Genomic DNA, 23,005 nt, shown 5'->3' with positions numbered 1-23,005 from the left:
ATACTGTACTGCATATTAGGAAGTTGCTAAGAGAGATCTTAAAAGTTCTCATCGCAAGAAAAAAAAACACCGCAACTACATGTGGTAATAAATGTTAACTAGACTTTAATTGTGGGGATCTTTTTGCAGTATATACACTGCTCACAAACATTAGGGGGTATTTCAAAATGAATATGAAGTGATAAAATATCCCCTAATTTTTGTGAGCAGTATGTATATTGCTCCAATCACTATACTGTGCGCCTGAAACTATAGTATTATAGGTCAATTACAACTCAAACAATACAGTAGGAAAAAAACAATTTACTGGCTGGCTGTAGCTACTGGTCTCAACTACGTAAGGCTACACAGTCTTTGGTAAATGTGACTGATTTATAGCATTATGTCAATGTTTTAGGCCCTGGTTGGTTTGCTCAGCGGTAGGGCATCGGCCTGGCATGTGGAAGTCCTGGGTTCAATTCCTGGCCAGGGCACACAGAAGAAGCACCCATCTGCTTCTCCACCCTTCCCCGCTCCTTTCTCTCTGACTCTCTTCTCCTCCCACAACCACAGCTCCACTGAAGCAAAGTTGGCCTGGGCACTGAGGATGGCTCCATGACCTCCTCCTCAGGTGCCAGAATGGCTGCGGTTGCAATGGTGCAACGCCCCAGATGGGCAGAGCATCGCCCCCTAGTGGGCATGCTGGGTGGATCCTGGTTGGGCACATGTAGGAGTCTGTCTCTCTGTCTCCCTGCTTCTCACTTCAGAAAAATACAAAAAGAAAAAGAATGTCGATGTTTTGTAGAACAAGTAAATAGGAGAATTTGAAAACAAAAACCTATTATTAAACACATAATCGAGTTTCTGGTCTCCCCCTTTTCTCCCGTCCTGTCATACACTTTACATACTCACTCTCTTCCGATGAGGACTAATTTCCAGTTTCATCACCGCACATTTGTTTAAAGTATTTAGACGCCTAGAGAACAGAGAAACAACATTAGCAACAATGGGACACCACTGACGGGGTGGATAAATATTTTTTCCCCCAAAGAGTTGACATGTGAATGAGTTTCCTTGTATCCATTAAGAGCTATAGTTCAGAAGAGGATTAGGAATGTCTTTAAAAAGTGAGTAGCTCAGCCCTGGCCGGTTGGCTCAGCGGTAGAGCGTCGGCCTAGCGTGCGGAGGATCCGGGTTCGATTCCCGGCCAGGGCACATAGGAGAAGCGCCCATTTGCTTCTCCACCCCTCCGCCGCGCTTTCCTCTCTGTCTCTCTCTTCCCCTCCCGCAGCCAAGGCTCCATTGGAGCAAAAAGATGGCCCGGGCGCTGGGGATGGCTCTGGGGCCTCTGCCCCAGGCACTAGAGTGGCTCTGGTCGCAATATGGCGACACCCAGGAGGGTCGCAACATGGCGACGCCCAGAATGGGCAGAGCATCGCCCCCTGGTGGGCAGAGCGTCGCCCCCTGGTGGGCGTGCCGGGTGGATCCCAGTCGGGCGCATGCGGGAGTCTGTCTGACTGTCTCTCCCTGTTTCCAGCTTCAGAAAAATGAAAAAAAATAAATAAAAAAAAGAAAAAAAAAAGTGAGTAGCTCAAAAATACCTCTATATTTCTTGGTGTTTTTTTTTCATTTAAATTTCACTTTACTATCATTCATAGTAAAATGGCACACTGTATGGTGCTGTCAGTGCCTCTGAGTCTTCATGAACAAACAAGTCGCAGTGACCTCCCGTGTGAGCCACAAGGCAGCTCCAGGCAGTGCCAAGAAGTAAATGCCAGCGACGTCCCCTTTCAGAGAAAGAGAGGCGGCCACGAGGCGCCAGCAGGGATGCTGGTCAAACACACACGTTCTATCGCAAGTCAAAATTCGCATACAAGCATAAAACAATTTTATTTGTTTCCAACAACTAATAATCTTAGCTTGTTTTTAAAATGTAGTGAGTTCTTTGCAAAAAATCTGGTGAGTTCTTCTACAGAAATGAAATTTGAGCCCTCTTTTATGCCCTTATCTTTTTACAACTTCCTATTTCAGCATAAAATTGTGTTTGGTATAGTTACAGCAATAGTGCAAAGGATTATGAAAAATATTGTCTATGGAAGCTTCGAGGATCAAAATCTTACAGAGTTAAAAAATGAGCACTTGGGGCCCTGGCCGAATGGCTCAGCGATACAGCGTCGGCCCGGCGTGTGGAAGTCCCGGGTTCGATTCCCGGCCAGGGCACACAGGAGAGGCACCCATCTGCTTCTCCACCCTCCCCCTCTCCTTCCTCTCTGTCTCTCTCTTCTCCTCCCACAGCCAAGGCTCCACTGAAGCAAAGTTGGCCCGGGCACTGAGGATGGCTCCGTGGCTCTGGTTGCAGTGGAGCAACACCCCAGAAGGGCAGAGCACTGCCCCCTGATGGGTATACTGGGTGGATCCTGGTCGGGCACATGCAGGAGTCTGTCTGCTGCCCTGTTTCTCACTTTGAAAAAAAAACAAAAAACAAAAAAACAAAACAAAAAAATGAGCACTTGAAACAGTAGTTCATATTGTAACTTTGTACTTTTTATTTATTTTTTTTACTCCAGCCAAATGCAGTGTTAATTTAAACTTAGGGAAATAACTTCTTTTCATTGAAAATGAAATACTTAAAGGAAAAAAAAAACAAAAACCCTTCACTGGTAACTCATTCAACAGCTGCAGAAAGAAACCCTTTACATATGCAGGAATAAATGATACACAAAAGTGTGAAGGACAGTCCATCAAGCCCCAATTCTATCCAGATGATCATTTCTTCATCTTCCTCAAATGAGCCTTGAACGCTATCTGTGTTCACACCACCAGTCTTCCGGTTATCCCTACTATTGCAATTCTTCTGTTTTCAAAGGATGAGCGTTTAATTCACACCAATTCAAACTGACCACGGGACCTCGTCAAGTCTTCGGGTTTCTAATCCTGCTCTTGCAGCTTGTCTGACAATTCTGTCATGCTGGAGGATAGGAGGCATTTTTGCTTGCTGAAAAGACTGCCTTTGATTTCACAGGTTACAGGAGATCTGGGATAGCCTCTAGAGAGCACCCGGGTTCAGGAAAACTGTGTTGGCGGGATGGGCAACTAAGAAAAAGTCCACAGACCTTCAAATGAGTGGCTATCAGTCCCTCTTTAAGGGGCATCATTACTTCAAGGACTTACACCCACAGTGTTTTCGTACTCAAGATTTAAAGACTCCGGAATGGTTACAGTTAGTCTTAGATCTGGGTTTCATTAATCACACCTGTAACCAAATACCCACTTGACTTCATTTGGGCTTTAATGGTTGAGTGGTGTTTATAACCAAGTTTACTAGGCATAGAGGCCTATGGGGGTATGAGAGGGGCTTACTTCACAAACTCTAGATTTCAGTCAAACAAAAAGGACCCAGGAGGCTAGTTTTTTAAAGGTCAATGTTATCTTTTTCTGTTGGTAGTGCCGAACTAATGGCACTTCCTTTTTTTTTCAAGGAGGCTCCAGGTCTGAACTGGGGACCTCTTGGCCTTTCAAGTTTGACGCCTGGAAGTTATTCCCTGGGGTTTATGTGGGATTCATCTGTTTCCTCGGACCTCCAAAGAATGCCTACTGGTGGGACGTTGCCTAGATAATAGTTCCAGCTAGACCAGTCGGAGGCTCGCTCTGGGTCAGGCACTATGCCTATACATCGTATGTATTATTCCACCTTGGTCCTCACAACAACCCTAAGGTACAGGTATTACTACTACTGAACTTCATTGTATAGATGAGAGAACGGGGGCTCAGAGAGGTCATGAGTCTTATCCAAGGCCACATGATTAACACACGGTGGCTGTGGCACTCAACAACGGTAGCCTCTTCAGTCCTTATTAAAATAAAGGTTAATCGTGATAATGTACGAGAGCAGCTAACATCCTAAGTACAATTCCTTGTATTATGCCATCTGTCCAGAGCCGGCAGTTCTGACCCCTAGGCCCTCACAGGGCTCAGCCCCGCAGGAATTTGTCAGTCTTATCTGCTGGGCAACTTGTACCCTGCTCTGAAGGGGGAGGGCGCTCAGGGGTGGGCCATCAAAGGTTCAAGAGCTTTGCTGCAGGCTGCTTGAAGCGCTCTGATAAAAATGTAACAGGGGGCATATGGGCCTCTTCCTCCAAAGGAAAACAGAGAAAAGTACAAGAAAAGAGAGAAAAAAGAAAAAGAAACAATTTCCCAGGATCTGATAAATAAAAGTTGTTCCAAATTTTAAAGATAACTTTTTGGAATGCATGCAATTACTTAAAAAAAAATTATTTGCTTCCCTCTTCATAGAACAGAAATATTAACAAGGTTAAAATCTACTATACTATACTATGCTGTCGACAGCTTAGGCGTTTCAGGGGCTGGTTTGGAACAAAGTGCAGACTGAAGATAACAGTACGAATAGCTAGTTATCAATGTCTGATTATCACCTTATTTATGTAACTGTTTGGAGTATCTGGAGGAGTCGTCAGTTGTAACTCCAAAGGAAAGAGCCATATGGAATATTTTTCCGAAGTTATAGACAGAGAATATTTCACAAAAGGTATTCTAACAGTAGGTCACAGCTTGCATTACTGTCTCATATGCTCCAAGACAAGCGAGTCACCCCTCCAGTGTTAATATGGAATGTGACTCCCATAATCTTGGCTTTATCCTGGGGGCTGAGTTAGACAGTAGAGCTAGCAAGATTGGGACAGATGCCAATCTCTCCAAGGAAATGAATACATAAATCCCTTTCCAGCGTGAGTATAAAGATGTCAGATAACACTCCACATCCAAAACACTGAGTAGTTCCATAATTATAACTTTTGGTTGTTACTAAACTTCATATTGAAGACTCTGTTAAGAGATCAGTTCTTACCAGATTTTTGACCAAAGGAGTTATAAGATCTGCAAAGGTTGTAAGTTGTACAAATGTTTTATATATAGTAAATCTTTAAAGAGAACATTAGTGTGTACGTGGAAACACTTGTAACATCTGTGTGTGTGTGTGTGTGTGTGTGTGTTGAGGTGATGGTGGCAGGAAAGAAAAATCATGTAAGAATTACTTTATTAAAGTAAACTTAAAAATGTTTTAAGTAAAAATATTAAATAGTTAATATTTTATTGATACAGAACTTCAACTGAGTTTCTGTAATGATATCAACATCTGTATTTAACACCAACTACTCAAAATATCTCCACAAGGGGAATTTCAAGCTACAGTACGGATTCCTGGTTTGCTGGCCTCTGAATTCCACGGGCTGAGAAGTACAGGAAGAGGCTAGCCGCAAACGAGACGAAGGCAACATGGTCAGTAAAACAAGTATCTCCCACTGCTCTGCTGACAGCTCAGAACCTGGAGCACCTTTCAAAGGAAGAGGGTTGAACTGGAACCTGCAGATGGCTCCCACCTTTTTTCCTGGAATATTTGTTTAGGCCTCCCAGAAGGAGAGACGTTTTCCAGAAAGTCTATTTACGTGCACATGTGGACAAGAGCCCTCGGGGTTCCCATTACGAAAAAGCTGATGACCCTTACTGTGAATTCAGAAGGTTTTGTTTTTTAAAAAAGAAAATCCAACCTCCAGCCTTTCCCCACTTGTTCAGATCTGGGCGTCCGCGTTGAAGCCCCGGGACAGCCATCGTGACTTTCCCTGCTCACAGGTCACCGGGGAGATACTGTCCTACGCTTAAGCGGGAACCAAAGCCCAGTCACAATACCCGGCAGAGTCCAAACGCGGACCAAGGGCTAGCTAGCTGCTTTGAGGCTTTTCGAGAATAGCCAGGGCCTAGGTTTCCCTGTAAAGGAAGGCAGCCCCTCGAATGGTGAGGAGCGCTGGTGGCAATCACAGAGGACGCCCTTCCCCTCGGAACAGGGCAGCTACATTTCAAATTGATATTCAAATATTAAAAAAAAAGAAAAAGAAAAAGAAAAAGCATTCAAGACCCTTTGGGCTACGATGTTGCAGTGGTATTTTTTGACCCAGGAATTCCCAAGCTGTTGCCGGCTGTCCAGCGGGCGCGCTCTCTCAGTGGCTGAGAGCCTATGAAACGGGAGGTGTGACGCGTGGGTAGATACGTGCTTGGCTGCGTCGTAGGAGCGGCCTCATTTCCATGTGTTATCACCGAGGATGAGTTGAAAATAAATGAATGCTGCCGCACAGCTAAGCGTGAAAACATTTAAAAAATGTGTGCGGTGGTTTATATTCCAGATGCTGCCTGCTTCCCCCGCCCCCCGTCGACAGCACGAGCTTCTCATTCCAGGGGACATAGCTCTGGCATGACACGCTGCAGCCTGGACCCGGGAGCTGGAGTCCCTAAAGCGACAGTGTCTCTGTGATGCTTGGGCAGTTTTTTCTATCTTAAACCATGAACCCTGGTCTATTTCATCTACCATTCTAATCATCTATTATTCTCAAAACCACTGCTTAAGTTAGCTGCTTCAAAAAACATTGCAATCCATAAGAAAGGCTAAAAACAGTACTTTCAACAGAGATAGCATTGCTTTCTTTGCCAACAAAGTGGAAATAAATACTGGATGTTATTCTATCTTACTAATGTTTTTTTCCAAGTGCAAATACTGAAATTAAAAGAAAATTTATTTCAATTTCAATTTTACAGTCGAATCAGCATGTAAATTCTGTCTACATATAATCCCCCCACCCCCACCCTAGAATACAGCTTTTATGGATTCTAGGTTTTGAGAAAAATCACAAGGGAAGATTACTTAAAATGAACTAAATGTCATGACATTTGGAAGGACCGTCAGTGCCCCATTGCTGCCTGAGGCATGTTTTATTACTTTCATTTTGATGTTTTGGCCTGAAGACCCACCGGCACAACGCACAAGAGTATATGACATTTTTATGCACATTTCACATCAGTGCTCATTTACTGCCTGTTCATTGTAAGGTTGGGTTGAGTTCTTTCCAGCCTTATTTAATTCTACTGTTACATTTTGTACCTGGAAAAGCAGAAGAGGTTCAGAAAAGCTTGCTTGGAATTCAAGCAATGGTCCTCCTGACTCTAGTGTGCCATAATCCCCTACCCCCAATTTATTCCTCTGAATGTGTTATTTCCATGTAGAAAACAGCAGCCTTGACTCTATTAGGGTTCCTGGTTGGGGCTGTGTACCCAATTCCACTGCCTTTTTAAAAATCCAGTTCCAAGTTTCTGGACCATCTGAAATCAGCTATCTGAGTATCGAATATGGAACAGTAGTACTATTTAAGTACCTCCTAGGGCAGTGCTACTTTACTGGCAATACTAAATAATAGAATTTTACTTGTTTTAATTAAAAGGCCTATGCTTCATAGTGAAGTAAATCAACATACCCACTTGCATATCAAAGATCTGACATAATTAGTTAGAACAAAAGTAAACAAAAACCATCTTGGTGATAAGCATAGTGTTCTTAAAAAAAAAAAAAGTAAAAATGTTTAAAACATTTCCATTTACCTGCATAAAGCCTCAATGGCATCTCTGTCCAAGAAATCATGTTCTCTCTTGACCAAGGAAATATCAATAGGGAACAGGAGATCTGAAAAGAAATAAATAGAAAAATAAAAAACAAATACATTTGTTGAGCACCCTAGGTTCCTGCCAAAGGAGCCCAGTGTAGCAAGGGGTTGGGGAGGAAACACTGTGAAGTATTTCAGAATACCTACTGTATGCAGACACCTCGTTCCCTGTCCATATGGGAGAATGAAGCAGCTTAAGACAACTCTGTATCAGTGTCCTCAAGGATGTGAAGTGGTTTGGAGGCTAAGGTATCTCTTCTGGTCAAAGATAAGTGGTTCAAGACACTCTTCCCAACTTTAAACACATCAGCAGGCAATAGACCGAGGATGTAAGTTATAAGTTAAGCTAGAATGAATACCAGAAGGATGCTCCATTTTTTTTTAATTTTTTTTTTTTCTTTTCCTGGTGTCTGTAACCAAATTTATCCCTGAGGCCCAGCAGAGGGGATCAGGCCCATGAGTCACAGTGTTTCTGTGGCAGCCTTCTGGGCCAGAGCCTGCCATGGGCGGGGCAGGCACTGAACTCCACACGCTGCGAAGGATGCTCCCTTTTAAAGTGGCTGTTTATTTTTTTTCCCCATGTGTGTCTTTGCTCACACATGACCAGGAAAAAAAAGGCACGGAAAACAGGGCCAAGGAAAGACGTAGAGAACAATGGCCAGTGGTGGCAAACCGAATCTAACCGTGTGCAGGGCATCAAAAGCCAAAGAGAATTCAGGATATGCTGTTTTTAAACACACACATTAGCCCTTCCAGCTGGATTTTTAGGAGTTTACATAGCTCCCTCTAAAACAGAAGGCCAACGGAATTCTAAATCCCTTAATCTGTAGAAGAGCCCAATAAGTCTTAGAACACTGAGGAGTTCTAACAGAACTGAAAAGCAGAAAAGGAGAAACAGTCAACTCAATGGGAGAATTCATTTTTTATCTTTTGTTGAAAAATCCCCCCCTCCTAAAAAGACAAAGAAAAATCCAAGTAGGGAGAAGACCAGAAGTACCACCAGACATTTAGAACGGCTTTGGAATGAACAGGAGACAAAAGCATGTTACTCTTCTTCAGAGGTTCAGCTGTTAGAGGTAACAATGGGTCTTCCCATCAATTATATTACAGAATGCTTCATGACTAATTTATTTTCTAGAGATAATGCTTAAAGATATCTTTTCTTTCTTTTTTTTTTAACTTTTTTTTTAAACTAGTTTTTTTTTTTTTTTTTGAAAACTAACATGAGTGTGATAGTCTATTCTTTTTCTTCTGAAGGCTGGAGTTAACCTAGAAAAACCAATGAGGTAGCTCTACCCCAGAGATTTAGGAAAAACCTATGAAATTTAGTATTGTAGGATTCTATCTCATTATTCACTTACATAACTTACAAACCAAGTCTCTTGGGTGAATGAGTAATGGCACCAATAGAGCGGAAATGAGAGAGGGTGCTTACAGTGAACATAAACTCAGTCAACACACGCAGGCAGACAGCAAAGCTGCCTAAACGTTGTTCCACTGCCTTTCATTTTGACAGACACCAAAAACTCTTCAGTATTAAATAACAGAGCTGACATTAAAGAATATATTTCGAATACTTCCGCAGTATAACATCAGATCCATAAATTTAAAAAGCTCCCATGCCTGTGAAGTGTATATGAGAGAGCAACTATGTTATTTCAGCAATCCCTAGCTTAGTTTACCCAGGGCTGTATTTTAGGATTAATTTCTTAATCCAAATTAACTTTAAAATTTTGTGTTTATTAAAAGAAAAATTCTAGGGTCAGTAGGGACTAAAAGCAAGAGAGGAGTGCAATAATTGAATCAATAATTTTCTCTTATTTGACTAAACTCTTTCTTGAAAGGACTGGCTTTTAAAAGACGATGATTTATTGATGTACAGAAGAAGTTCTCAGAGTTCTTCAGGTCAGGATTTAAACTTCCAGCTTGGGTTTAAAGGCAGGAAGTAAAAATTGCCAAGGACCAAAATAAAGCTGAACAGGAAGACAAGGAATGTGTGGGTTGGTGTGTGGAGCGAGCGTACCACGCACCCAACTCATAGTGGCAGGAAGAAGGGGAGAGATTCAGCCCAGAACAATACACCTCAAAAGGAGGCTTCTGCTTCAGAAAGACCTGTGACTAGGAAGGGAGCCCGAAATGTAACCTGTGAAAATACAATCTGCATTTTAGGTTTGGGAAAACAGTAAGACAGAGACTGGAACTGCGTCTTAGCAAACACACACATCACAAGAAAGCGCTGCTTGGCAGCAAGTCAACACCAAAAATGAACATAATTGAAGGAAATTTAACTTCTAAATAGGAGAACAAAAGGAACAAAGGACAGCCCTGTTACCACCACTGCAAATGCAATTATCTTCCCCACCTCCAGGAGAGCTGTGAATTGAAAATCCAATAGAATGCTGGCCCCTCTCCCCCAAAGTACTGTTGAAGGACAGAGCTACTCTCTCCATGTTAATAGGTCAAACATTCTCTCTAAAGGAAAGATAAGCAATTCCATCATAATCAACATGCAGGTTAACCAAGTATCTTTAAAGAAAAAAGTAATTGGAGATATTTTTTAGATTACATAGTCTAACAATAAAATAATTCTTGCTCCACCTTCATGGGAAAATCATATATTCAGTCTGGGTTACAAGATGACCAGGTACTCTAACTTAGGTAATTAATTTAGCTCTATGGTCTCTGCCCAATTTGCCAGCGGGAAGCACACTCCCACCCAACTCCATGTCCCTCCCTCTTCAAGGCAACCTGCTGGTCATGTCTGCCACTTCCAAGCTTACTCACTATAACCATTCTCAGCCTGGGCTCATGGAACTTTGCTCATGTATTAAAGAAGGCTGGTAGTGTCCCCTAGCTCCCATTGAGAGCCCACTGCCACTGGTACCGGAAGTAGTCTGCTAGTTATATTATCCTAGAAGTAGAGCGGAAATAAAGACACGATTTAAAATCATTATTTATTGTGAGAAGAGTGGAACATGCCTCATGAAGAAAATCTAAGTGACATAATTTCAGCTGGATCTTCTAGAGATTTTGTCACATGGTGGCCAACTGTCTCACAGAAAAAGATGTATTTTTAAGCGTAAACCAACCAAAATTATGTTTGCTTTTTGAGATTTTGACAATCTCTTAAAGTTCTTCTTTGAGGTTTGAACTGCCTTTGAGATTTTTTTTTTGTTTGTTTGTTTGTTTGTTTGTTTTTTCATTTTTCTGAAGCTGGAAACAGGGAGAGACAGTCAGACAGACTCCCGCATGCGCCCGACCGGGATCCACCCGGCACGCCCACCAGGGGCGACGCTCTGCCCACCAGGGGGCGATGCTCTGCCCATCCTGGGCATCGCCATGTTGCGACCAGAGCCACTCTAGCGCCTGAGGCAGAGGCCACAGAGCCATCCCCAGCGCCCGGGCCATCTTTGCTCCAATGGAGCCTCGGCTGCGGGAGGGGAGGAGAGAGACAGAGAGGAAAGCGCGGCGGAGGGGTGGAGAAGCAAATGGGCGCTTCTCCTGTGTGCCCTGGCCGGAATCGAACCCGGGTCCTCCGCACGCTAGGCCGACGCTCTACCGCTGAGCCAACCGGCCAGGGCCAGGAAAATAAATTTATAAAAAAAAATTATAAAAATGCAATAAAACTACATAAAAGAAAATGACAATCAGAGGTTTCTCCGTGATGGTGACTTTGGGTACAAAAGTGGCAGAGGGACCAAATGGTGGAGCACACGGGTGTGTTCTCATCAAGACCCAGGCTTTTGTTTTGAGCGGTCTTACGTGTTTGCTACATTGTTGTTGTTGGTTTTTTCAATAAATAAAAGGTCTGAAAACAAATCATACATGAGTAATAATTATGAACCAAGGATATGATTTTACTCATTTAAAAAGGACCTGGTGCTCCTAAGCTCACCTTCATAAAGCTGTGCGTACTGGGGGAAGCCTGCTGCCCGGAGCCAATCACATGCCTCTTTGGCTTCAATTTCTGCAATAGAACAGAAGACAAAAATGTTAGTCTCGTTTATCTCTGCACACTTCTTCTTCCTGAAGAAACTCTCATTTTGTTATACAAGCAAAACATGAATGTCTACTGGTAACGAATAAGCCAAAAAAAAAAAAAAATCCCCTTAATTCAAATAGTTTAAAATTTTGTGCATCTTATCAGATAAAATTATCCATCTTTCTTTAAAAAACAAACAAACAAAAACACAAAAACGGGGTCTCAGCATTAAATTTCCCAGAGCTGCTTCTATGTTCTGGTTGAGAACAGGGCATAATGAGAGTGTTAAGAAGGAACAAAGGATGAATTTTCAGTCTCGATGGTCTAACTTGGTTTACTTTTCACATCAACAGAAGGCCACCAAGTACATCTGACACCCCATCCAAGGGACAGACCTCCAGGTCCCATATGGCATGAGCATGGCAGCCCCAGGCAAGGTGGCCATGTGTCTTTAGATGCAACCTGCAGGAGGGAGGCCCAGGCTGTCAAAGGACTTGGGGCCTTAAGTCAATAAAGCCCCGCAATCCTGGGAAGCTGAAATGCCTAATAGCACTTCTACTTCCCTGTGATTAACATCTTGTAGATAAGATTGATAACCAGAAAGGCCAAGAGCAACTGATACATTACGTTCAAACTCACTCAAGCACAGAGTCACAATTCCGTACAATCTGATTCACAGAGGAGGTCAGGGCACATTCATGAGTATCCTCTGTTGGCGCAAAGAATGTTCTTTCAATTCTTCTTTCCACCTCCCTCAGGCCAATTGACGACTTAGGTATCTAAGACTATTCACTCAATTACAAATCTCTCCACATCACTTAATTTACTCCTGATTCAAACTTTCATTTAGCTTCTCTCCTCTGAGCCCTGTGAGAGCCCATCTTAGAGGAAGTACACATCTTACATTTGTTTAGGAACTTTACGGTTTCAAAGCACTTTTTACCTATTCTTTCAAGAGTTCCTTGGCCTTTAAAGAAAGGTAATTATCAACATTCAAATCCAGGAAAGCAGGTAAGAATGTACTTATTGAGCAAGCCCAAGAGAAAAGCAACCTGCTATCTTCAGGTGAGTTAGTTAATACCCAAACCACAAACAATCATGGCAGCAGAATGGGAAGAAACGGCCTGGCCACATTCATGTCTCGGAGTCTTTTCAGTGTCTGATGAAAGCAGCAGCATTAAACACCAGATTCTGGACTGAATTAGGGATGATGGATAAAGTGACATGAACGTGTCAGAAACTCAATGTTTGCCTTCAAGAAAAGAACAGAATTGTCTAATGTGAACTGTCTCTGCTTAACATTTTTTTCCTGTATTCATATCCATTCCTTGTCTCAGAAAGAAATTAAGAAAGTTTTTTTTTTTTTTTTTGTATTTTTTTTCTGAAGCTGGAAACGGGGAGAGACGGTCAGACAGACTCCCGCATGCGCCCGACCGGGATCCACCCGGCACGCCCACCAGGGGCAACACTCTGCCCACCAGGGGGCGATGCTCTGCCCATCCGGGGCATCGCTATGTTGTGACCAGAGCCACTCTAGCGCCTGGGGCAGAGGCCACAGAGCCATCCCCAGCGCCCGGGCAATCTTTGCTCCAATGGAGCCTTGGCTGCGGGAGGGGAAGAGAGAGACAGAGAGGAAGGAGAGGGGGAGGGGTGGAGAAGCAGATGGGCTCTTCTCCTGTGTGCCCTGGCCGGGAATCGAACCCGGGACTTCTGCACGCCAGGCCGATGCTCTACCACTGAGCCAACCGGCCAGGGCTAAGAAAGTTTAAAATAAAACCATAAATATATTCTAGAAAACTATTGCTGGAAAAACATGTAACAGCTCAACATTTTATTTTAAAGAATGAGGAAACCACTTTTTCTCTATTGCCATGGCCTCTACTCAAAAATATATATGGAAAAGAGTGTTGTTTGTTTTTTAAAAGTATTTCAAATTACTCAATTTTCTGACTAGTAAGAGGTTATTTCTGTTGAACAGATTGTTAGATATTGACAATAGATTTCTTTAATAATCTACTTAACAAGTGGTGAGTAACCACTATTTTCAGACATGACACCAGGTCACAGTACACACACAAAAAACTTAATTAGACACTGTTCACCAGCCAATATTGCCAACTATTTAGAGCAGGGGTAGTCAACCTTTTTATACCTACTGCCCACTTTTGTATCTCTGTTAGTAGTAAAATTTTCTAACCGCACACCGGTTCCACAGTAATAGTGATTTATAAAGTAGGGAAGTAACTTTACTTTATAAAATTGATAAAGCAGAGTTACAGCAAGTTAAAGCATATAATAATAACTACTTACCAAGTACTTTATGTCAGATTTTCACTAAGTTTCACAGAATAAATCTTTATAAAACAACTTACTATAGTTAAATCTATCTTTTTATTTATACTTTGGTTGCTCTGCTACCGCTCACGATAAAAGCTGGAACGCCCACTAGTGGGTGGTAGGGACCAGGTTGACTACCACTGGTTTACAGCATATTCTTAATTTTCTTATTAAAATGGCTTTATGATGAGAGGCAAGAAAGAGATAAGGTAATATTTTTTTCTAAAAAATCTTGACATTTATTTACAGAATGCTTTACAAATTACCAAGTATCACAAATATCACTCACTTAAGGACCAATGTGATTTGGGGAACTCCAAAATGTCTATTGCTTTCTCATACTCTTACTCATTTTCCACCATTAAGAAAATGAAATGCCTAAAAAGTGACCCAAAAAAACTGTCCAAATCATCACTCTTCTTAGGGCCACTTGGTTAGAAAAAAGTGATGTAAACAGGTGAAGATTAGCTTCTTCAGCAGAAAATTGAATTAAAGGCTTACAATGGCTAAAAATCTGTACTTTCAAGAACTGCAGAGATCCAGTAATTTTACACTTCCGTTTCCTTACCCTAAAATAGATGAGCATCTATCTATCTTTTAGATATGAAACCACGGGAAATAAGACAAGCCTATATCTATTTTACACGGAAAAATGTCCAGTCATGAAAATTTAGGTTGCATAACAAATGAGAACTTATCTTGCTGTTTCTGTAGAAATCAGAATCAGAAATAGTAAAAAATTGTCACTGATTTTTTTAAATTAAATGGAATAATTATTGACTTCACTCCCAGCCCTTTGCAATTACTCCCAAGAGAAAATGATAACAATCCAAGTACTGATATTATTAAAATAAAATTCTCATTTTATTTAATGAGAAATATCCATTCTAGTTTCACCCCCCGACCCCCATCTAGGCCATTACTCTTCTGTCTTTTAACTAAAACTCTAATTCTCTCCTCTCAGAGAATCCGTCCATCCCAAGTGACAGTTTTAATCTTGTCTTCCCCTCACAAACTTTACTGGAACTCTCCTGCTTAGAAAAATCAAGTCTAAACACCTCTGCGTGGCTTTCACGGCTCATCATGTGGCATCCAACCTAATTTTTCAGCTCCCTACACTCCCTCTATAATATCCCAGCCAAAGTAAACTTGAAGGCTCATCCTCCCACACATCTCTGTGACTGCTCTGGCCTGAAAGACTTACCCATCCTGTCAGGGTCAAATTTCACTCATCCTTCAAGGCCTAGCCCAAATGCTGCCTTCTCCAGGCGGTCTTCCCAGATGCCTCCCCACCGTTTTATCAGTAGCTAACTTTCATCGAGAGTGCTCATTATGTGCGAGACCCCATCTAAGTACTTAATGCATATTAATTCATTTACTGCTCGTATTGATTCTAAAACACGGATTACCAATCCCAAAACATACAGATGAAATCAGCAGAAAAATAACCATTTCTCCTGAAAATTGAGCTTTCTACACGTTCAAATACCATAATGGCATAGAGACCTAGGACTCACAGAAATAAAGAGGATAGCTTCTATCCTTAAAGAACATATAACATATAAAACAATAAACAACATTCAAAATATTAACAATATTAAGGAAAACCACGCAACACGTTTCATGACTTCAGTGACATGAATTCCCCACCCCCACCCCTGGCTTCTGGAGACCTCTACCCGGCAGTGCAGGAATGTACGACTTTTCCTTCAGTATAGCACTCAGTGCATCTGAGTGGTGGTGAGGAGGAGGATTTTTAAAAAACAGTCTCTACTTGGCAAAAATGCCATGAGAAACTAAAAGCCCAATGAGAATACAAGGCCACTTTTATACCTGAGTTTTCTCTAAGCAAACAGCAGACAAAGGTGTTAAGAAGGAAACAGGAAGTTTTGATTGGAAACAGCTTTAGTGGCTCGTTGTATTAGATGAATGAGGTCCAGGAGACTATTTTGTGTATGACTGGGAACCATTAGGCCATATTTGTACATTTCCTGGCATGATGGGATGACCCTCTTGTCCCCTTCTCCCTCAACTGTGAGACAGAAATTCCCCAACCCCGTCATCATTCTGTTGAACTCACTGTTCCTAGCAGACTGGGCAACAGTAACTGGGCGGGAGCAGGAAGTGATTCCACCCACCTTCTGCTTCTTGTCTTCACCGCGGGCATTCTCGGGCTCCCTGCCTTCTGTAACAACACGCTACCAAAACCGGGACTCAGGGCAAATGCTGCCTAAATTTATTTCTTAAACAAAAGCGTAAGGAATTGGAGGACTAATTCAGACTGAGAGCTATGACGTGAATGCTTTCCTTTTTGCAATGAATGAAAATGAATGCGAAACACACAACTGCCAAAGACTGGTTATCAAGAGCTACCTCTGTAAAATGACTTCTAGTTGAGCCAAGTCAGAGAGAAGTATTTCTATGTTAACATTCATTAAACTCTAATGTTACCTAATCACAACAAAGATTTCTGACTGGCAACTTGCAGCATTCCTACCCTGGGTGTCTAAAAAAATTTGAATCCTCTGCTGTGCATATTCAGAAAGAAACCCATTAGGAAGTTTCTGAAAGACCAGTTGATACTGATTCAGTTTCTACGGCCATCCGGCCTAACGGTAGTTGACTCAAATCCACTGCTGGGGATGTTCTAGTACCGTCCTGCGTGTCAGTGAAGCCAGTCTTCCTTCCCGTTCCCCTTCACTCAGTATTTATCGGGTGAACATCTACTAAGCATGCTGCCAGCTTGCTCAGGAACAATCAGCCTCAGGTTCCCGCCCCAAAGCAGGAAGCTCAATGGAAAGGTCATTCACAGTTGAGTACACGGTATCTGATGATCCTCTACTGAAGATGAACTGGTTTCCTAAGGGCTATTCTAAGATCCACGTGTTTGTTAGGTCTCAAGGCCGCACCAATGAGTCCCCACTTCATAAAGCGAAAGCCAGAGTCCTAACAATGGCCCATACGCCCAGGCTCCTTACTGTCACACATTTCACTCGGGCTACGTGATCCAGCCAGACTGACACTTCACCCACCCAGTCCCCTTTCCTGCCTTACTTAGTCTTCTTCCAAAACCTGTATTATGTTTACTTTCTGAGTTTTTCCTCTGTAAGCTCCAAAAGGCCAAGTTTCTTTGTCTATTTTATTCTGATATATATTCCACACACCTACAACAGTGTGGGGCGCCGAGTTGCTCAGTAAGACAAATACACAATACGACTTTTGTTCTAGTGAAGTGGTCTTCATTTTTCTGACCAGGATCCACAATAAGAAATATATCTTACATTGTGAGCTGAGACATGTAATGTATGCAGACAATGGGTATAAATACAGGCACACATTCGTGTAGAAAAACACGTGCGCATAGAGAAGCACATGTAAAACTGAAACAAGTTTTGCCAAGTAACACAAAAGTGATGCAGCCTTATGTCTTTCTGTTTTATTTTGAAATGTTCTCTACCAAAGCAACCAATTTAAAATACATTATTTTCATGCAGAGCTTTTGTAAAAAAGGAAGGAAGGAAAATAAGCACTTCTGTATAGCACAGAGGAGAATGTGGTGTGACACAGGAAAGACCTGTGTGCATGCAGAGGTGGGAGGGAGAGGGGGTTTGCGCTCCACCTTTATTTAAGGAGGGTTAGGATCGATGGAAGACTGGATGGCGGGAGACCGAGATTCGCAGTGAAGAGACAGGACAAGCTAGGTGGAGAGCTGGGAAGCCCTGGTGTTCGAGAAGGAATGGTCAGAGCTGGATTTGCTCTGACACAGAACAAAGGAACAGGAGGCAGCAGTGGAAGTAGGTTACCCTACAGAACAGATCCAAGCATCTCCTTTGCCTGGAAACCCGATGAGCAACTGGCTAGATTTCCTTGCATGTAAAATAGCTTTGCATCTACTCTTTCTTTTTTTTTTTTTTTCATTTTTCTGAAGCTGGAAACAGGGAGACAGTCAGACAGACTCCCGCATGCGCCCGACCGGGATCCAACCGGCACGCCCACCAGGGGCGACGCTCTGCCCACCAGGGGGCGTTGCTCTGCCCATCCTAGGCGTCGCCATGTTGCGACCAGAGCCACTCTAGCGCCTGGGGCAGAGGCCACAGAGCCATCCCCAGCGCCCGGGCCATCTTTGCTCCAATGGAGCCTTGGCTGCGGGAGGGGAAGAGAGAGACAGAGAGGGAAAGCGCAGCGGAGGGGTGGAGAAGCAAATGGGCGCTTCTCCTGTGTGCCCTGGCCGGGAATCGAACCCGGGTCCTCCGCACGCTAGGCCGACGCTCTACCGCTGAGCCAACCGGCCAGGGCTGCATCTACTCTTTCTAATAATCCATCACAGACAGGGGGCAAAATATTACCCGTAACAAACAGGTCAGGAAGATTGGTCCAGGAAAGAATCCATTGTTCAATTAAGTAGCTTTAAGAAAATCATCCCTCTGGAACTTTTCCCTCATGTGTAAAACCTGGGATGGCTATGGGCCATCTGTTAAAGTCTCTCAGAGTTCCTTTATGTCCAGGTCCCTGCTCAATGACAACCTGAAGACTAGGTTCCGCCCTGGCCGGTTGGCTCAGTGGTAGAGCGTCGGCCTGGCGTGCGGAAGTCCCAGGTTCGATTCCCGGCCAGGGCACACAGGAGAAGCGCCCATCTGCATCTCCACCCCTCCCCCTCTCCTTCCTCTCTGTCTCTCTCTTCCCCTCCCACAGCCAAGGCTCCATTGGAGCAAGGATGGCCCGGGCGCTGAGGATGGCTCCATGGCCTCTGCCTCAGGCGCTAGAATGGCTCTGGTTGCAACAGAGCTATGCCCCAGATGGGCAGAGCATCGCCCCCTGGTGGGCTGCCGGGTGGATCCCGGTCGGGCGCATGCAGGAGTCTGTCTGACTGCCTCACCATTTCCAACTTCAGAAAAATAAAAAAATTAAAAAAAAAAGAATAGGTTCCATTTTTACTGCCTATTTCCCCAATTTATTATCAATTTTTGAGACATTCTTGTTCCCTCAAAAAATCGTATCATAGTGATGTTCTAAGTCCCAATTTTGTATATTCACTTGTAAAGTATTTGTTTTTTAATAGATTTCTTGATTTGTCCCATGAAGCCTATGTTCGTATATTATAGAGAACTCAAAACCCTAAATGTTTTTGCTTATGTGTCTATAGCCCTTAAACTAAAATTAATCTTTCAAGGAAGGAAAAAACTTCAATCCCTTAGAAAAGGCTTGCTTTGCTGATTGCTCTTTTACGTTTGTGTTGCGGTGACGGCAGCATCCTGCCTGCTACCAGATCAGTGAACTGGGTGCTGGAACACATCCTGGAGCTTTGCACCTGTTCGCTACAAATGAGGATGCCGGCTGGGAAGAGAGGTGATCTGCTTCCGGTTCCAGAGCTACCCCGCTCTCATCCACGGGTCAGAGCACCTACTGTACACGTCAATGCGCCCACAAAGATCACCTTCACCTCGAAACTGTGGACCGTTATTTTAGTAAAAGTAAGAACTGGAAGTTTGGGGGAGTTTTTTTTGTAAGTTTTTTTTTTCGCCCTCCTGCTAGAGGTTTGGAGGCTTGTTGCTTTCTAGTGAAGAACATTACTAGAAATAATATAAAGGGGGGAAAGGACCCATTTTTCCCCAATGATGTGATGACAACTAAATAAATAGTTTCATCTTGAAAGAAGGAAACCTTGAGAGGACCGCCCTGCAAGCTTATACCTGGGACTAGGCACATGACATGCCACTCCAAGCAAGGCAAAATTAAATCAATTGAAATCCCCTTTGGGGTTTGTTTAGTTCAAGCATTTGCAAAATACCGCTTTTAACACACAAACCCAAGAAAGGCAAGTAGCTTGCATCAAAACAAATATGTGCTCTGCCCTTGCAAAGGTAAACAGCCCAGTATTAATTCAAGCCATGTATGGCATGGCTTAACAGGCGCTCCAGACTTGAGCTGATCCAATTACTTCAAGGAACAGAAAATACCTCCCAATGAATTAAAATGGGCACTTGCTGCCCAGCACAAAGAAGTCCAGCTGAAATGAAAATAAACTATTAAGGAAATGGAATCATTTCAGTCTGGGCGGAATAATTAATAATAATAATAATAATAATAATAATACCTTTGGCTTACATACACACACACTTTGAATATTCTATATCAAAAACCATGCATTGCTAAGAAAAATGATTTGACATAGCTCTGAAAATACTAAGCCCTTTAAAGATGATGACTGTATAGCTTACGAAGACAATTTCAAGAAAGAAAACAATCTAAATAACATACTTTGAAGGGCCCTTATTTTTCTGAGCCTCTTTCTTTTATTTTTTTTGTGAAGTAAAACATACACACTAGGATGATATAATCTACTTCCTTTTAAATTTCTTATTTAGGGCAAAATACCTGGTTACTAACCTAAAGTAACCGCTCCCATCTCCCTCATTAAGGCTCGGCAGGCACACAGCAATATTTTCGTTAACAAAGCTCACTCTACCTAGGTCCCCACCATCCTATCCGCAATCTTTGGTTTTCGTCCTAAATTCTCTGGTGCTATCTAGCACAGGAAATATAAAATACTGTGCAAAATGTAGTGCTACAAAAAAAAAAAATCTTAAATTAGGAATAAAAGGAATAGTGAGGAATTCTAAAGACACTGTTGATCCATATTTTAGTTAATTCTGACAAAGAGGAAAAAAATCAAAGAGTCAAAAAAAAATCAAGTAGCCTTATCAAAGGCCAGGGAAAATAAACATCTGGCAGATACTGGTCAATGTAAGCCATCTCTAGGCATTCCTGTGTCTAACCTCAACCAGGTGACACTATTCAATTTGACTCTGTTTTGTGCCAAAAAGTATTTTAAAAGGTGTTAGGGTCTTTTAAAGTGAGCTAAAGAATTATTTTCATTAAAATTGCTTTAACGCCCAGTCCCCCCAACACATACCCATCTCCCAGTGAAATATGATTCAGCCACCTCTCTCTAGCTTAGGGACCTTTCCGGTGCTACAGCTGATACTTCTTTTCTACACGGTTAGAGCCTCAGTTTGGTTCTATACCCACTTTGTTTACACATCCAGGCAGGAAGGGGTCTGAAGTTCCATTCAATTCACATGTGACCTTGGACTAGTCACTGAACTTCCCCACATCTCAGTGGGGAAGAGGCAATGTTTTTCCAGGCTGCTCTGCAAAGTTCTGGAATTTCCCATGAAATGACTTTTACAAACACACAAGGAATAGGCAAGGTCTCTTTTTCATGCTGTGCAGTTAAAAAAAAAAAAAAAAAGTATGTGTGGAGATCGTCCCTTATGGGTTTATGGTTTCTCCAGACTCGGGAGGTGACAGTTTCAGAATTTCAGCATCTTTTATCTATTCTAACACCTGAATGTGACAAAAGGCACAGGGCGGCTGTAGTGCACCCAGTGCATGGGCCACAGGCCTTCTTCTCACCTCCCCGGTCCCTTCCGCTACCGTTTCCTAAGTGCCGCAGCCTGAGAAATGCCACAACCTCAGGGTGTGGAAAACTTTTGTCCCTCAGACATCCTCTAGAGACTCCTGCAAGGAGGAAGGCGCCTTTCTGACAAGTCAGGAAGCAGCCTCCTGTCCTCTCCGCAGGACACTCCGAGGTGGGGCAGGGACGAGAACAAAATGTGGATGGGAGGCGTCAAGGGCACCTGAGGACCGACCCCTTCACTGACCTCGGCCTCTGGTCAGCCTCTGGTTTTTCTCCCGGGGGCAGGGGCGGGGCAGACCTGAAGGGGCCACCACGTAGAGGCACGTGTGAATGGAAAAGGAGCACACTTTCCACAGTGAAACTCCCGCTAGTAGCAGAATAAAAAACAAGGATGAATGGTCAAGAGAAACGGATTCCTCCATGTCTGGGTGTGACTTTCGTGAGTTCTAACATGTTACCTTTGGGTGCCCCACATCGTCAGTTCCTAGCAGGCGGGCATTTTCAAGATACCATTCGAATGTGTTCAGTGACATCCATGAGAAAATTTTCCCTTAGAGACATATTATTTTGAAATATTTTCCCTGACGAAAGCAATATTCAGTCCAGTCAATCCAGGCTAGAATGTGGTATCCCAGACTCCGTGTCTACGAGAGTCTGAGGTCTCCATTCACTAGGCCCCCAGAGAAGAGCAGCAAAAACTACTACTTTTCCAATCCTGAACCCTAACATTGTAGCTCCCTACCTAGGAGCTCAAGTCCATTACGAAACTGCAAAGTTACTGCAAGGCTCTATCTGATATCAAGTGACACATACTGTTTCCTAAATAAAAGTACCTCCTGACCAGTACATTTCCCCAAATCAGACTCGACAGCCTCACAGAGCCGGCTGAAATCCTCGCTCTGCCATGTACACAGATGATCTCGGACAAGGTGTTTAACCCCTCAAGCCTCAGATCCCTCACCTGTAAAATGGAAGTCATTTTACCTGTGGTGTTGTGGTAAAAGAGAAATGTGGCCATGAATTCATAAACGTGATAAATACTACTTCTACTAATGCTATCTTGTCACAAGTCTGCAATTTTTCTATAAAACTGAAAGGAATACACAGAATAGAAAAGGCTGTTTCTTGTGAGACTATAAACATATGTCGGCTAAGCGTGCAAGGCTTTCCTCCTGTCCATCAATCTCAGTGGCCAGGAGGGGCAGCTAGTGAAAAAAAGGTGAAGACAGAGTAGACCTAATTAAAGAACCCCCAGCAGGAGGACTCCCTACTCCTTATCATTTAATCCTTAAAAATAACACAGGGTCCCTCAGGGAAAAGTGCAGACAGACAGGAAGAGCCCTTCTCAGCTGGGAATCCTACCTCTTTTACATTAATTAGATTTCTGACTAATTTAAGGTTGAAAGAATACCCCACTGACTACTCATCCCAGCAAACCAGTCCTAGAAAACAGTTCAACTCTGTAGCACCATCTTTTTTAAAAGAGGAATCACCCTCATGTCTCTAAATTCCTCCATATGCAATGGCCACAGAGCCCACTGGATCTCAACTCATAGAATTTTAACCACTGGGTTATGCAAACATTAAAAATGAAAATTTTCTTTCAGGCTTGTCTTGATGTGTGCCTTGATGCCCCCTACACCATGGGGCCAGGTTTTGCTATAATGTTCTATAGCAGCCAATTTCAATATTTAGCGATTTTTCATCTCACGGCACACAGAAACTAATTACTAAAATTCTGCGGCACACCAAAAAATTTATTTTTTGCTGATCTGACAAAAAAAA

General features: G+C 42.9%; 1 protein-coding gene and 1 non-coding gene across 5 annotated transcripts in view; both read right to left on the bottom strand.

Moving 5' to 3' along the window:
- The window catches only part of DLC1 (DLC1 Rho GTPase activating protein), a 368,734-nt gene that overhangs the window by 17,475 nt on the left and 328,254 nt on the right, over positions 1–23,005 (bottom strand). For all 4 annotated transcript variants that reach the window (XM_066236537.1, XM_066236539.1, XM_066236540.1 and 1 more), the window contains 3 exons: positions 11,377–11,448; positions 7,420–7,501; positions 892–955 (listed from right to left, as the gene is read on the bottom strand). In XM_066236537.1, coding sequence (XP_066092634.1) covers positions 892–955; positions 7,420–7,501; positions 11,377–11,448 — 218 coding nt within the window. The remainder of the gene's footprint in view (positions 1–891; positions 956–7,419; positions 7,502–11,376; positions 11,449–23,005) is intronic.
- Positions 7,886–8,018, bottom strand: LOC136309808 (small nucleolar RNA SNORA5). The gene has a single exon (XR_010726448.1). It is a non-coding gene; the product is annotated as a small nucleolar RNA SNORA5 (small nucleolar RNA).

This window comes from Saccopteryx bilineata, chromosome 6, assembly GCF_036850765.1.
Source record: "Saccopteryx bilineata isolate mSacBil1 chromosome 6, mSacBil1_pri_phased_curated, whole genome shotgun sequence".
Taxonomy (NCBI): Eukaryota; Metazoa; Chordata; class Mammalia; order Chiroptera; family Emballonuridae; genus Saccopteryx; species Saccopteryx bilineata.
The sequence above is the reverse complement of the archived record's forward strand: the minus strand, read 5'-3'. Positions and strand labels throughout refer to the sequence as shown.